At 37.1% G+C, this 16,497-nt stretch overlaps 1 protein-coding gene across 4 annotated transcripts in view; it reads right to left on the bottom strand.

The window, feature by feature from the left end:
* Nucleotides 1–5,389, bottom strand: part of cbfb (core-binding factor, beta subunit) — a 47,684-nt gene extending 42,295 nt beyond the window's left edge. For 2 of the 4 annotated variants that reach the window (XM_015397381.1, XM_015397382.1), the window contains exons 1-2: nt 4,972–5,389; nt 4,485–4,571 (exon numbers count right to left, since the gene is read on the bottom strand). In XM_015397381.1, coding sequence (XP_015252867.1) covers nt 4,485–4,571; nt 4,972–5,049 — 165 coding nt within the window. In that variant the 5' untranslated portion in view covers nt 5,050–5,389. The remainder of the gene's footprint in view (nt 1–4,484; nt 4,572–4,971) is intronic. The other 2 variants (XM_015397384.1, XM_015397383.1) reach the window with 1 other exon arrangement.
* Nucleotides 5,390–16,497: the final 11,108 nt, after the last annotated feature.

The raw sequence follows: 16,497 nt of genomic DNA, 5'->3' as shown, positions 1-16,497 counted from the left end.
TTTTCATTGACAGCTTCTAATCTCATCTAAACCATGGAAACACCTGGCAAATAATACGAAATAACAATAAAAGACTCTAAGTTGTAATTCAACAGATTCAAGTCAGTTAACAAGTAAAGCTATAAATACAAGATATATTTAGCAGAAGTGCCAACATTTTTCTTACAAAAAAAGTAATAAGTAAATAATAACAAGTAATAATAAGACGTAAATAAACAATTTTTTCATTATTTTTTGATAATTTCATTATTTTTATCAATGAGGAGGAAATTGGTTGATCAATAAACCCAAGAGTTCAAATCTACAAAAACAGGTCACTTCTTCACCAAATCTAATAATAATAATAAAAAAAAAATTGACCAGAATTGATAGTTAATTTGAATAAAACTGCATGAAATAATAATATTCAGCCATGGCTTTAACTTTCCATCAAACATATTTGTGAAGTTGATCAAAATTGGTTTAAAATCATTAAATAATAATCAATAATAATAATAAATAATAATCTACATTTGTTCACTTAATGTGATATTTCACAAATTTTCTTGGGTTTTATCACATGCAAAGGTTCACATCGAACATAATCATGTTGAAAATTGACCACCGCTCCGTTTACTTCATAGATAAATCTGCAGCATGATGTCACAGCTGAAGATTTATAAATATGGACGAGCGGACATATCATGTCCCAATAAGACACGGGACATGATGCTCCTCTTCCTTACAGACAGGCTCCTGTTTTATTTAACTACATGAGTGTCTTAGTAGGGTGATGTTTTGTTATTAAAGTTTTTAACTATCACAAACATGTTACACACAAAAAAAAGGAAAATGTAGTCAACAGAAGTATATTAAAATCAGAAACATGTTCATAAAAGACCAATTTTAGGTTCACTAACTTTATTTAGACAGAATAGAAGAAACATTCAGAAAAAAATCTTCTTTTAAAGGTTTTTGCTTATGATAACATCTGTGACTGACAGACTGTCTCTGTAAATCAGCTGATCAGCAGTGCACAGCAAAAGCTGAAGCAAAGGATTCCCTGCCTTTCCTCAGTGCTGTGTTCACCCTGGCATTTGACAAAAAGGATGTGAATCGATGGGAACATTAAGACAGAAACTTTTCGAGGTTTAGAAACTGTGAGGTAGTAAAACTTCAGTACACCTTGATACAGATGACTCATCCACGGCTAATGTTTATACTTGTTGAAGGATTGATTTGACATGTTAGAAACCAATCACAGAACTTCAACATCAGTGACCTAATCTTAGAAACTTCTTATCACAAATTCTTTGAACCCGATTTTTGCATTAAAATTCAAATTTGACTAGGGAAAGCTATCATCTCAGTAGCAGAACAATTATAACTAACCTGCCGAATTATAAAAAAAATAAAATAAAAATAAAAAAATTCAATTTCACTATTTTAAAAGTCAAAAAATATTTAACTTAAATCAAGTGATGTTTTTATAGAATTAGGGTCACTAATAAATTACCACTGTGACCTTAAGGGTGAGCAGCTTCACGAGGCTTTTTCCTGTAATTCTTCTTAATGCCTGAGCAAATTCTTAGTCATCTGGGTCATAAACACTTTGAAATCTTTAGACAAAGGCAGAGCAACAGTGTCTTCACATTTACATCTGAAGCTGGAGAGCAGTGTGTTTTCTAAATGGCGGGACGTCAATTTGGACCAGATTTGACTTTGCTACCACAAAATATTTCCTTGCAGCGACAGCCCTCTCACTCTGGCTGCTTGCTCTAAAGTAAAAAAGAAAAATAACATTCTTTGGCAGCATAGGCCAACAAAACACCTACTACAGGACATAGAAAAAAACACAGCAAGATACGGGTTAGATCCAAGGTAAAGCAATCATTTAAAAAGCTGCACTTTCAAGACCGCAAGAAATGTTCTGCCATACCAATCTAAATGTGCTAAGCCGTATTACTGAGATAGCGGAGAAAGGCCTGGAGAGACCGACATTTTCTCTATAGAGTAAAACAACGCTAGCTCTAACATGGAAGAATGCAGCGACTTTTGCAGAAAGGCATACGGTCTGAAAAAGTTTTCAATGAAAATGTAAAAGGTTTTAGTCCTGTTTTAAAATACAAGTCCCAGTTGAATATTAAATCTACCTGAGTAAATAGTCCAGCTAATTAACCAGCTAATAATGTCTTGCTTCACTTCTTCTTATCCGTAAGAAGAGAACAGCAAAAAAGCAATTCTGTGTAATATACACATTAATAGGTTAACTCTAGAACTTTGCTCAAATAGCTTCTCTCCAAATCAAATTAAACAATAAATAAACATTATTATGATTGATTAAAGAGACATTTTAAGCAACAATGTGAGCAATTGTTTCCTTACTGTGTTATTACCATATAACATAAACACCATGGTAAGTTAACTTAAGGTTTACACTCCATGGAAATGTAGCTCATGCCCAGTGAGGACAGAAACAGCATTAATTTTCTCATATTTCCTCATATATGAGGTTTGTTTGTGATATGAGACAGATGCATCACATACATAAAAATGAAATGACCTGCGTAGGACCAACGGGTTCATGCACCGTTTCATGTGTTCAGGTGGGGCCCTGAGCCCATACTAATGATGATGAAGATGATGAGCAGAGCTGGAGGGCGTGAAAGGAAGAAATTAGAGCTCATGGGTCTCCATTCTTCTCCCTGCAGCAGGGACAGAATGGGGCATCAACCAGTGAGCTCCTTTCATGAGTCCAAGCTTGGCTGCTCATCAGAGTTGCTCTGGTATCAACCAGACTTTGAGCTGGAAGGTTTTGCCAGAACTTTAAGACATAGTTGGAAGCCTTTTATCAATTATAATATTAAAAGGAATTTATGGTGGTTTCAAATATGAACTGTCTTGTTAAGGTGCTAGTTCAATTAATTCTTAGGCATCGTTTATGTTTCCCAGAATAGGGATGGGTGGTATGATTCATAATCTTTGGATCTAATGGAAGCTAAAAAAATTGTAATTAGATCATTCCTGCCTTAGATCAGACGTTACACACATTTGTATCTGCTTTGACCTGTTAGGCAACAACAGTGAACTCAATCTCAGTCTTCTTATCCCTCAGGAATCCGTTGCTAGTAAATAGCACAACTTAGCCGTGACTGCCAAGGAAACAACACATGCTGTATATTATAATAATACATTTATAAAATGTGCCTTACTTAAAAAAAATATTCCATTGTCTCCATTACAAAACCTTTTTTTTATTTTGATATGAGCCAAAAAAAAAAATCCAGATAATTTCTTGAGTTTAGCTCATTTGATAAGATATCCATTTCAATTGACAAAACATTTTGCTCAAAAGTTGCAATGAAATTGATACACGTAAAATGCATATAAATTAATGTTAACCGGTTGTTTTATCAGTGTTTGCACATCTTAATGAAATGAGAGATCTATTTTTCAAAGGCATATCTTCTGGACCCACTTAAAAATTCTGATCAGGTTTGATCAAAAGGTTTCCACATGTGCCTGAAGATAAACATCAGACATCAGAGGATTACAGGAAAGACAGACTGGTTAGGACGAAACTATAAAGTAAAATAATAACTAAGTAATTATGCTGTTTGGGGAAACAAGGCTTATATATTAATATATATACGTTATTCCAGACTACTAAAATTTCTCCCAAATCTTTATTAAAAATGTTGTCATTTCAAGAACTTGTTTGTAGAAAATAATCCTGAAATCCAATAAAAGCCATGTTTTCAGACCTCAAATGAAAAAAACCTAAACAACTTTTATCTATTAAACTTCAGAATAGGAAAAGATATCTTGGAAAAAGTTCATAATATAGCAGAATAACCTTAATGTTATGACATTGATAATGTAATGACTCCTCAGCATTCTTTCCATCCACCTTTCACAATGTTTTCTGGCTCTTATCACGATGCTGCATGCTTGATCAAGTCAGTAATAACTTCCAAATTGGAGGCCGTAAATCAATTAGGAAGACATATTAGCTCCCCCTTAAAATAAGGAGTTGGTTCATTACAGATACTCTCAGCTATTTATCCATATATTTTAACATATTTAGAGCACCCTCATATACAGTATATATGAGATGATTATGATGCATTCAAATAAAGCTCCTTTTAAAATTAAAAGTGAATTGTTCATTCATCAGACCTAAGATTCTTCCCCAAAAATGCTGTTTCTATTACCTGGAACAAGAAAATTATCATAGTTAACAGAAATAAAGTCTCGAATTAACTATATAATGTATTTATTTAGTAAAGTTTGATACCAAAATCAATTTATTAGTAATATTATAATTTATTGCACATGATGACTATACTATTCCATACATGCGGCTCCCGTAAGTATGCCTAGCAGCGCCTCTGTAACCTCCAAATACAAAGGCGCACATCGGGGGACCTTCCTCTTTACAGGTTTTCATACATGGCGCTCCAATCAGCACCTTTAAAATGAACCAAATCTAGTTTTGGACTCACAACTTCTGAGCGTCCGTCTCTGCAGGCGTTCTGGAAGCGGGCTTGCCTCTCCTCATGAGGTCGGTCCCTGAAGCCAGTGTATTTAATCTGCAGAAGAAACAACATATAAATAAAAATAACAATAAAAAACGCCTAGTTTTAATTAGATATATACCATTTTCCGCTGGAATCCCTCTCAAATCCAAAATAAAATTCAGTTTAATGTGAAAATGTTGATAAATCTTTTTTCACTATTCTCAGGATGTAAAATTGTGTCAATGGAAATTGAAACAATAAAACTGAATTTGAAGATGAGAAATTATTAAAAACAGTGAAACATCTGTATTGTAAAAATGTAAAACTTTGGGATGGTCTGAGGGAGTCAAAAACTGCTCCCGACTTTAATCCGCATGAGTAAAGATCAAATAAATGATTATTGGTTAAAGAGGACTGATGCGCGCGGGTTTGACTGTCTTTCTCTTCTCTTTATTTCCGCCGTCTCACTCACCTCACACTCTCTGCTCAACTTGCGGAAAAACTCCTCATTCTCAAACTTGCTCCTCTGGTCCGGGACTACCCTCGGCATCTTCTGCAATCCTGTGCGGCCACTCAAGCCTCTTTCCTCCAGATCCCGCACACTCTAAACTTCCACAGTGCGTTTTTGCCGACCGTCCCCGCACTCAGCCTCTCTCTTTCTCTCACTTCTCTTCCGTGTCTGTTTTTTTTTTCCTCCCCTGTGTGAAGCAATGTGCTCCCTGCTGCTGGCCTCAGTGACTAGGACTGATGATCCGCCTCAGTTTGGTGCGGCTCCTGTGCGCTCCGGGTAGCCTCTGGCTCCAAATGGCTCCTAGAAAGTGACCCGCTGCGGTACATAAAGCTCACTTTGGCCTTGAAGCTCCCCCTCCACCTCCTCCTCCCTCCTTTTCTCTGTCTCTCGACGAGCGCTTGATCTTGAGCCACAAACGAGCGCTCTCAGGTCTACCTGCAACTTTCAAGTGATTCTCCCCAGGTTTGGATTGGTGCGTAAAAGTGGATTTTACGCACAAATAAAAAGCCCATAAAAAATACGTTTTATGCTTAAATTAAGACTTAGAGTAAACATCAATACGTTTTTTTTTTTAGATTCTTTGGAAAGACAGATATATAACTAAAAACTTATTTGACATCTGACATTATTTATTTTCTTCTAAATGCATTTGATAATAAAAATGTATGAATAAATGAACTGCATTAGTTTGCACATCCTGATGGCAACAAGAGAAAGAGTAATTCTTCTTTGTTATCAACTTCAGCCACAGACTTCCTCTCCAGTTTCCTTCGTGACACCTTCTCCGCAGCTGTCAGTGTTAGAAATTACGACACTTTTGCCGGAGCTTGAAGGCGTCAACAGTCTACTTCCTGGCTCCGCCGAGTCGCTCTTGTGACTGTACACCCAAAATACCGCCCCCACCTCTACCCCCACCCCTCCTCATTCACAATACTATTACTACTACCCACTACTGCATCTGCGCATGCGCAACTCTGACCAGTCTGCAAGAATTTTATTGGAACCTTATGTGTGAAAGGAAAAAGGCAGACAATATAAAAATCCCATAATAGAATACTTCTGCCGGATTTAAGAAAATAAAGAACTGTGTATTTTATTTTATTTTTTTCCATTAACTGTGAGTTAACTCTGTTTTTTCTAGGCAGAGATGGGTTTAGAAAGATTGAGATTTTCAGAAATATAATTGATATATTTGAAAACGCTCTTTCCTTAAAAAAATTTACTTGTACTGCAGTTTCTGTTTGGTTTTCCAGTGTTTTATATGTCTTTCCGACAAATAAGAGAAAGCTGCTAATGTTATGGATTTATTGAAGAAAACATTGGATTTGTGGGTCAGTGAGAGAATCTATACATTTCAAATTATACATTTACAAAAAAATATATAATATACTTCAAATGTATATGTTTATATTATATAGACGATATATAAAATAAAACATTTGTTTCCATCATACCAAGATTTCTAAATAAAACCGCTTGTATCAATATCTGAATGTGATGAATGTTTCTGGTTTAATTTTATAATCATTTATCCTAATCTTAATGCTTGCACATTGCAGATCCCAATTAAAAGAACATTAAAATGTGGAAATATGTCTCGTATCTTTGACCAGAAAAGAAAAAAAAACAAAAGAATAGACTAAAGAGTAAGAAAAGATTGTGAGATTTAAAAAAGTGAAATAGCAGAAGAAATTAGTGAAGATAAGGAAAATGTTGTTAAGTGGTGAAAATGAGAAGATTTCAGAGTCAGAGAGAGAAATTAGACCATGCAAAAGAAACTGAAGAGGAGAAAAGGAAACCACAAAGTCAGCTGATTTTAGTGGACCTCCTCAGTGTTAAATATGCAGTGTCATAGTACATTTGCTCTTTTAGAGTTATTACATCAACAGTTGGATTAAGATTTTCACTATGTCAAGACTTCATATAACACTAATTCAGAGTGGGACCAAATGCACTCGGAATGGTGTTAGATTTAACTCTTAAATTAATTCAAATTAATTCAAAATGTCTGGAGTAGTGTTGATACAGCAAAATTTACGTTTCAGTGCAAAGATATTAGATTTGACTTTCTTTGAGACGTTTTACTAAGCAGCACAGCAATTATCCCCCTGTCAGCTCCATACTGACCACTTCTCTGGAGAATCTGCCCCCAAACATCTGAAATGTTTTATTCAAAAGACTTGACTGCACAGATAGAGGGTGACTGGTTCTGGTCTCTTTCCTTGACCTGAGGCCTGTTCAATGCTTGTGCTTGATTGGTTAATTTTAATGCATTCCTATATACATTTTATATTTAATTGTATCTTACAGTCTGCTGCTGTGCTGATGTCTTGATGCTTGGACAGGCGAGGAATCAATGTTTGATCCTACATTAAACAGATGGATTAAGAATAGAAGCTCTGCAATGTTTTCATCACTCAAACGCACCATAAACACAACATGTCTCTCCGAGAAGTTTGCTAATCACTCTCAGAAATCTTTATTAAACCGTGAACATGAGCCAGCAGGTTTTCAAAGCTTGTGTTCACATTCTGGGGCCCTGTTTCTTTGTCGTGACATGCAGTGTTGTTTGTTTTGAAGGTGTTTGTCAGGCTGTCTGCCTCTATCTGTAAGGGGAAGATCAAACTGTGTTCAGATCAAAGAAGAGACCTTCTGATGAAGCTCAAACTACACAAACATTTGAGCAGTTTCATTTTTTATTTTTTCTAATTTTAACTGCGGTAGAGAATTAGTCGGGCCCTAAAAGTTTTGGCCTAGTTGCGGTGCATCTGTGATGAATGTTTTAGTGATGACTTTTAACGCTCAGAAACAAGGCCTCAGGCGCTAGCATATGCTCCCAAACCTTTTTATGGAAAGAAATGCTCCTTTTATGACTCCCGTGTCATTGATTTCTACCAAAGCCAAGCCATTCAGATAGCCTGGAGAAAAATCTCTCAAACAGATCTAGCTTTTCTACTGCCATATATGTGTGTGAGTGTGTGTGTGTGTGTGTGTGTGTGTGTCGCTACATATTGGTTGTATGGGTGCGTGTGTGTGAGTCTGTGTTGGGGAGGGAACTGGTTGGAGAGTGTTGGGGTGATTAACAACAGTAGCTGATGTTGTAAAAGGTTCATTAATTCATCAGAAAATCTGTGGTTACCATGGAAAACACTTCTGACATGCAGTCAAGTCTAATCAGTGCACATGACAGTAGACACAAGTCCTGAAAGTTTTCTTCCTAAAGTTTTTTTTTTTTTTTTATTAAGCAGAGCAAAGTTGAAACAGTCAAAAATGATTTAGTTTGGTTCAAGACTGAGTCTTTTAACTCATTATCATTAATGTTTTTCAGTTATTTTCTTTAATTCCATTGAGTTTATTGACAAAACAGCAAAAGCAACCTTGTCTACAGGTACCTTACAAGGCAAACAGATCCAGTTTATGTAGTGAGTTAAATGAATCAAGTTAGAAGTATTTCTTTAATCCCATTGAATTGCATACAATCCAATTGGTTAGTACAGTATTTATATAATTAACAAGGCAGTCAGATTAACTTTATAATGGCAAAACACCTTCTACTAAAGGAAGCCAGCTAATTCCATTGAGTCCTTGATTTTTCAGTAATCACTCATATGAGAAAAGAAAATCTGTATTAAAACTGGTCAGGCTTATTTTATTCAACATTTAAGGTTTTATTATTTTTCTTCAGAGAGATTCAAACAAAATCAGTTCTAAATTTAACTGTAAGCTAATTTAAAGCGTAACCTCTCTGTCTAATGGACTATTTGATAAAATCACAGAAAATATCTGTGACTTAATATTGACACATTTTTTTATTTTCTACTAAACCAACTGAATATATATCTTAAACCTATTTTGTTGATCATGCTCAGGTTCATATCTTTGAGGGTCTGATAAATTTTCTGTTCTTCTTTATCTACTGTAACTCAATAGTAAATTACTTTAATAAAGGATGACTTCATGTAACGCATGTGTTATTATTGTTTCCTCTGAATGAAACACATCTACGACCATGGTTTCTCATCCACCGATCAACTTCAAAATATTAGCAGATATTTTTATTTTTTAATTTTAACTTTTTTAACTTTTTCTCTTTGGTTTCTGTTATGGACTGTAAAATCCAAATCTTTATTTGTAGAGATTTTTTAAAATTGTTTCCTGCTAAATATAAGCTAAAATATAAGCTGGCTTCAAAGAAAAATATCATAAACTTTTGGGTCAGTTCTAAGAAGCACTATTTTAGTGTTGTTGTTTTTTTCTCTCTAGAGTTAAGGTAAATTTAAACAAGAATAAAGATAGCTGTTTTATCTTATTTCTCTCCAAAAATGATTTTTTTTTTAGGTTTAAAACGTTTTTGTCCATTTTGTTGTTTATGTGTAATAAATCTCCCAGTTGTCCTTTCCTACTCCTTATCTTAATTCTATTTGCCATTTTTCACAGTTCTCATGTGTTTTGTGTCACAGAACAATCCTACCCCAACACCAGATTAGTACTTCACAATTCCAACTATGCTCAATGTGCCGAATGCTTCAGCTTTGTTCCTGCCTTAGAACAATTTATTCACATGAAGGCATCACCTTCTCCGCTTGGCTCTGAGTTCAGTACAAACTAGTTACCCATGTTATGATAAACATGTAAAAACACCTAAGACAGAGGAATCATACTTGTTCTTATTACTTCATCCCATGCACACAAAACAGGAACATGCAAACTTCACACTGAAATTCCCAGACAGAGATCCAAACCCCATTGTTCAGCCTAATTACTAACACTAGTTATTAATTATTGAACAAACTGAGCATTTCATTGCTCTATTTCTTTTAATATTTTCCAGCTGACCAAGCAACAACACATTGTAAACACTCCAAGAAAAATAAGGGTAGGGAAGAATAAGAAAAAAGTGCATTTCTACACTCCTTCACATCACCTGGTTTAGTTCTCTGCCTCTCATTGTTATTCAAGCATCAGAGAAAAAAGAAACACCTCTTTGTTTGCTGGTTGAGAATATGCTGCCGAGGCCTGATAAATATTTAAAATGCCCCCAATAAGGCAGACACAGAGAGAAGCTTATGATGCCACAGCAACGCAAAGCTGACTGTATAATCCGTCAGGAGGCTCTTCCATGCTCATCTACTTGATGTGTGAGATGAACAAAGTACCTCCTCATCCGACTTTCTGCTACTGTAGATTTGATCGCCTCTTCTACAACAAAGTTCCCTTCCATAGAAATGAGGTTTTTGAATCTTTCTCAACATTCAGCTTCTCTGTAAAAGACACCAAGTCTAAAAAGTTCCATTCGGCTTATAAACTAAATAAGTTAAGTAGCAAGTACAGCATGTTTGAAAGTTTTGTTTTTCTCCTCTGCCTGCATGCATTTTACTTTATATGGGGTGAGACTCTAATGACAAAAAAGCTGCTTTTCAGCATTCTGATGCCAGTTACTCCTTTTATTAACATGACCTGCACACTGTGACTCAACTCTGTCTGCTGACATCAGTGACTGAGAATCAGACCAAACATCTCTGCATGGTCACTGTGATCTTTCTCACACAAACACACACTTACACAAATGGATGTACAGTAAGGTGACGTGCAGATGCTTCTGCATGCATGTGTGTGTGTTTATTCCTGGTCAGACGGCGGTATCTCGTGGCTGGAAGACAAATTTGGAATGGTACAGGGTCCAGTATAGAGTTATAGAGTTACGGTCAGCCAGTCTGTCTGTCTTTCTGTCTGTTTGTCTGTCTGCAGGGGAGACGGCTGCGGTACTCAGAAAATAACAAACATGGTGCCACAAGCAGCTGTGATTAGTAACAGTTCTATTCATCTTCTCTCTGGACTGTAGAGGACAATTTTAGCTCTTGCTTAGAAACTGAAGGAATTATATAGAAAGAAATCAACTCTGTTTTGTTGCCCCCTAGTGGAATAAAGCAGAAAATGTAGGTTATCTCTTGAAACTGAGCCACAGAAAGGATCTGTTGCTTCAGAAAGAAAAAAAAAGTTCAACAGACCTTCACAGATACCTTTAACTGAATGATACTATCTAAAACAAAGGTCCAAGAAGTATATATTGATCTTTTTAATAATACATTCATGTATATAACATGTGACTTTTATCAATACGAATAATTATTTTCATAAAATAAAACTTGCATTGTGAGTCCTGTCGAATAATGCTGGTAAGCAACTTCGGAAGTCAATGGAAAATGTGACAATGCAGTGACTTTTTGTCTTTTATTTGAAATTACAGAGGCAAGATATTAAACGCTCAGCACCCTTGTTAGCCCTTTATTTCCCTCTCCATTGTATTGTGTTGCCACTGATTAACTGCAACACAGGTTGGTTTAAAACACTTTTTTTTGGTCATAAATCAATTGTTACTGCAAATGTAATCTAAATGAAAAACTGACCTCCTCTAAGTACATCTATATGTCTTCAGTACAGGTCTAATTATGAGAGAATGTTGTGACTCTAATTAGCAGACTAAATCCTGTAGAAGAAGCAAATTTAATTAGATAGTATTCAGTTTTTTAGGTCAGTAGCAGTTACCTTCAATGAAAAGTGTGCAGCCTTTTTTCATTTGTGTTAAAATAGCTTCACAAGGATGAAACTGCAGTTGAGAATATTGCAGCCAAAGGAACCTTTTTTTTTGTCTTCTACAAGAAGAAGGCCTCTGGACGGCCGAGAGAATTGACCAAGTAGCTGGGCGAACTCCATTGCATTTAGGTGGCCACCAGCGCATAGCTTGTTCAACAATCAAACTAGGTGAATGTATTGTAAAGGCATCAACAAAACAGTCAGGGGAATGGTTTGGTCCCCCAAAAGATAGAGATACAGTCTGTGTGGGGTGTAGAAAGTAGGGTTCCTCCTAATTCTCGAATCGAAATGGCCTCCAAGAGCAACAATCTAGGAACAGTTTGTCTATTTTCCAGCTTGTTGGTATATCTATCTAACTTACTGCACAGTTAACATCTTTCTGACTTGTGGAGATGCAATAATTACATATCACCACTAGGTGACTCACCTACTCCACTTCAAATAGAGAAAATATGAGGAACTGACAAAATAAGTAATCGATCTTTAGTAACACTTGAATCTCCCCTTGAGACGATAAAGACATACTGTCATTGTGGGAAACAAGTACAGCTAAACTCTCAGATGTTTCTAATGTTGTTTAAAGTTCTTTGTTCTGCAATAAGAGTCCTTTGACTCATCAGGTAACTGAGAAGCTGAACTTCCTCTTCTGATATCAGTCAGTGTACAAACTGAGCCTGTTTGCCTCTTTAACATACAAAGCATTACTTTATCTAAGAAAGTGACAAGAATGTTCTTCCTGTATTTACAGAATACTGTTTCTATAAACATTTCTTTATATGCATGATGGTGCATAGCCTCCTCCTATGATGGTCAAATTGCCTCATGCAAAGTAATCTACAACCACCTCCTTTTTTGTTCAAATTCAAGATAAAGTTCTTGTTTTCACAATGTAAAGTGGTCTACTTTAAGTTTGTACTTAACTTCTTCTACAAATAATATACACTCTGTGATTGCAGATAATTTCTACAATTATGAGTCCTCCATGTACCAGAAGTCCAAGTTGTCTATAACAAATGGTGAGATTAAAATCTCCTGTAATGCTCCTGTGCTGCTGACTGCCTTTTTATACACTTTATCCTTCAGTCTGATTTTTTGTCTTTGTCAGGTGATGTTTGATCCCGGCAATTGGTAAGGATCTCCTCGACAGACTTCTGGAGTTTATGACAAAACCAGTTAAGCTGAACTGTGTTAAATTCAGTTGATAAATCTTTAGACAACCTTTATTGTCATTTTGTATACACAAAGGGTTTGCAAAATTAAACTTCATTTGGTACAGCTTTCCAGACAGTAAATGAACATTTCCATCCCATAAAATGCAGCAGTGACCAAATGTCAACACTGTGGAAGGAAAATAAGAGCATGGTGCAAAAAAGAGTCTGTGACATGATTTAGAGTTTTTTCATCAGTTCAGTTTTCTGATGCCGGTTGGGAAGGAGCTGTTGCGGAATCTGCAGGACCTGCATCAAATGCTGAAAAGGGCAGCAGGGAGAACAGTCCATGGTGGGCGTGTGAGAGTTCATTGATGATGTTACAGGCTCGGAATGTGCAACACTTGAATGAAATGTCTTTAATGGAGGGAAGAGAAGCCCAGATGATCCTCTCTGCTTTTCTCACCATTCTTCTCACTTTCTTCCAGTCTGAGATGCTGCAGCCTCCACATCACACAGTGAGAAAGCTGGTCAGAACGCTCTCTATGGTGCTTCTGTAGAAGATCGTGGGGATGGGTGGGGGCAGTTGGGCTCTCCTCATCCTCTGCAGGAAGTATAGGCACTTTTGTGCACTCACCTTCACTGAGGTGGTGTTTACAGTCCATGTGAGGTCGTCTGTGATGTGCACCCCCAGGAATTTGGTGCTGCTGACCACCTCTACAGCTGAGTTGTTGATGAGCAGTGGAGCGTGGTTAAGCTGGTTCTTCCTGAAGTCGACGATGATCTCCTTTGTCTTCTCCACGTTCAGGATCAGGCTGTTATCTTTTCACCAGCTCACCAGCTGCTCCCACTCCTCTCCGTAGTTCTGGACATTGTCATCTCTGACAAGGCCCACCATGGTGTCGTCTGCAAACTTCAAAATCAAAGAACATGTTCCTCAGGATGCGCCCTGCTTCTTTAACCAGACTCCACAGTTAGAAGTCAACTATAAGGGTTCCTAATAGCTCCATGTCTGCTTAGGTGGGCCTGGGTGTATATAACTCCTAATATGCTTCTAAGAAAAGCATTCCCACAGCATAATGCTGCTGCTACAGTATTTTAGAGTGGGGATAGTGTTTGTAGGGTCATGTAACATTTTAGTGTACCTCTGACACAGAGGTTTAGAAGTAGGCAAAAAAGTCCAGACCAATAACATAGAGACTAAATTCTATTCTACATTTTTTTGCCTATGGGAAAATTTGAGAGGTTAAATATGGTGCATAGGTCTTTGTAAGGCAGTGTTTTTTCTTTGAGTTGGGGCTGATAGAAATTTTTTTATCACCTCTGAAGCTGAAATATTATTTGCAATTAAGGTGGTTGATTGTATTCTTATATATATATATATATATATACCGTATATATATATATATATATATATATATATATATATATATATATATATATATATATATATATATATAAACTCTTCCTCTGCCATCGCAGGCAGTCTTTACCCCTTCCACCCGCTTCCCCCCTACCAGATGCCTAGGAGCTTGAGGGTTCTGTGCAGTATCTTTGCTGTTCCTAGAACTGCACTCTTCTGGACTGAGATGTGTGATGTATTTCCAAGGATCTGCTTTAACCACTCTTCAAGTTTGGGCGTCACTGCCCTGAGTGCCCCAATGACCATGGGTACCACTGATGCCTTGACCTTCCAGGTTTTCTCCAGCTCTTCCCTGAGTCCCTGGTATTTCTCTAGTTTTTCATGTTCTTTTTTCCTGATGTTGCAGTCACTTGGTATTGCTATGTCAACCACAATGAATTTCCTCTGCTTTTTGTTCATCACCATAATGTCTGGTTGGTTTGCCGCTTTCCCTGTCCCTTCTTCGAGGTTACCATTTTCTTGTGGGATTCCAAGGTACTTTTAGCTGTCCTTGATTTTGCTATTTTTCCTTCTGGGAGTGAGACCCCCTCTGTGAGGACTACCTTCCCTCTCTTACTTACCATCCAACCAAACTTTTCTAGTCCGAAGACATGCCGATGTCTGTGCTGAAGATCCGGGTGGTATGGATGAGTGCGTCAATGTCTCACTCAGTCAAGCGCACAGTTTGATGTCATCCATGTAGAGGAGGTGACTGATGGAGGCCCTGTTCCTGAGTCTTGTTGAGGGGGTTCAGACCTCTGCAGAACAGCAGTGCGTACACTGCACCTCCTTAGTATATACCACATTTGATTGATACTTGTGCAAGAATCTTGCCATGGGCCTCAAGGGTGGTTTTCCACAACCTCATTGAGTTTGCAATGAATGCTCTTAGAGTCCTGTTGATGTTGTATAGTTCCAAACATTCAATGATCCAAGTATGTTGCATTGACTCATAGGCTTTCTTGTAATCAATCCAGGCAGTGCTTAGGTTAGTGTTTCGGGTTCTGCAGCCTTGAGCAACTGTTGTATATATCAGGAGTATCCAGTATTTTTGCCAATTCCCTTTTAAACTGTGCTCATGTATTGATCCATGTGCCGGCTTATACTAGCTTGAAAAACTCCCTCTCTCTCTCTCTGAGCAAGTCCCAATGTTGTATCTGGTGTGTGTCGCAACGCGCTATTATCCAACTCATCTGGAAAACATTCTTCTTCCAAATGTTGGCTATATATTACGTGTTTTTTCTCTAACCAAAAGTTTGATGGCAAATCCTCCCTCTTCAAGTTGGCAATCCAATGACGAACCAGCATAGGATAATGAATTAGAAAGCTGAAATAAATTTTTTTTTTTACTTTTACCCCTGAAATATTACAACACCCAAAAGCCATGCACGTGGGCATTGTCAGTTTAACTATAGCTCTCACGAATTTCAATGGTGAAGTCCTCTCGAAATCTTAAATAATTGTCGTTAATTGCAGATGTGTCTAGTAGTTCCCATTGATTTTGCTTGTAAAGCGGGGAGAATGGCACTAGGCTTACCGCACAGTGACGTCACTGCCGGAAGATGTCAGGACTGAGGTGTTATTATATTTGAGAAAAAATGGCCGTTCCCGTACTCAGTGATTGTGCCAAAAATTATTGTTTTTATATTTTTACTGACTAACACTAAATTCATTAAATCACCGTGAACGTATTAGTTTTCGGTATAAGTAATGACCCCTTGGTTATTTCTTGCTGACCGGACTTTTCCTTTAACTTGGAAATAAACTAAAGCAATGTCTGCAGCAGCTGTGCTGCCACTTATTAAAAGTTGTGTTTTGGGACTCTTTAATTAAATTTTAACTTAAACATCTCAAAGTGAATCATTACTTATTCTGCTTGATCTTTGTGAACCCCACACCAAAAAAAATATCCACCCTCTCATCTATTCCACGTATTTTTGCTTCATCTCCTCCTCACCATTATCTTTAAACTTTCTGTCAAGCTCACATAACATTTCTGCTGATGAGCCTTGCTCAGAGGAACTATAGACGATAACATCTGAGGCAGCAGTTTGTCACTTTCTGTCATGATAGGCTTAGGAGACTTAACCCACATGCAGAACACCACAGGAAGCTGAGTAAAAGTTTAACTGATTTTATTGAGAAGCACGCAGAGTAATTATGAACTGGTTCTGGTACAGGTCCGGGACTGGAATCACTGATATCTGCAGAGATGGATAGTTTGATTAGCCAGGCAGCTAGATGGCTCGTCGAGTGTGTTAATTCAGAATGTACCTTGTTGAGGTTCTGACCGATTCTTTGAGAGGGGGGGAACCGGTTGGGTCCAGAGACTAGATTCAGCAG

The sequence above is a fragment of the Cyprinodon variegatus genome, unplaced genomic scaffold (assembly GCF_000732505.1).
Source record: "Cyprinodon variegatus isolate N-32 unplaced genomic scaffold, C_variegatus-1.0 Scaffold859, whole genome shotgun sequence".
NCBI lineage: Eukaryota > Metazoa > Chordata > Actinopteri > Cyprinodontiformes > Cyprinodontidae > Cyprinodon > Cyprinodon variegatus.
This window is presented reverse-complemented; position numbering and strand designations above follow the sequence as displayed.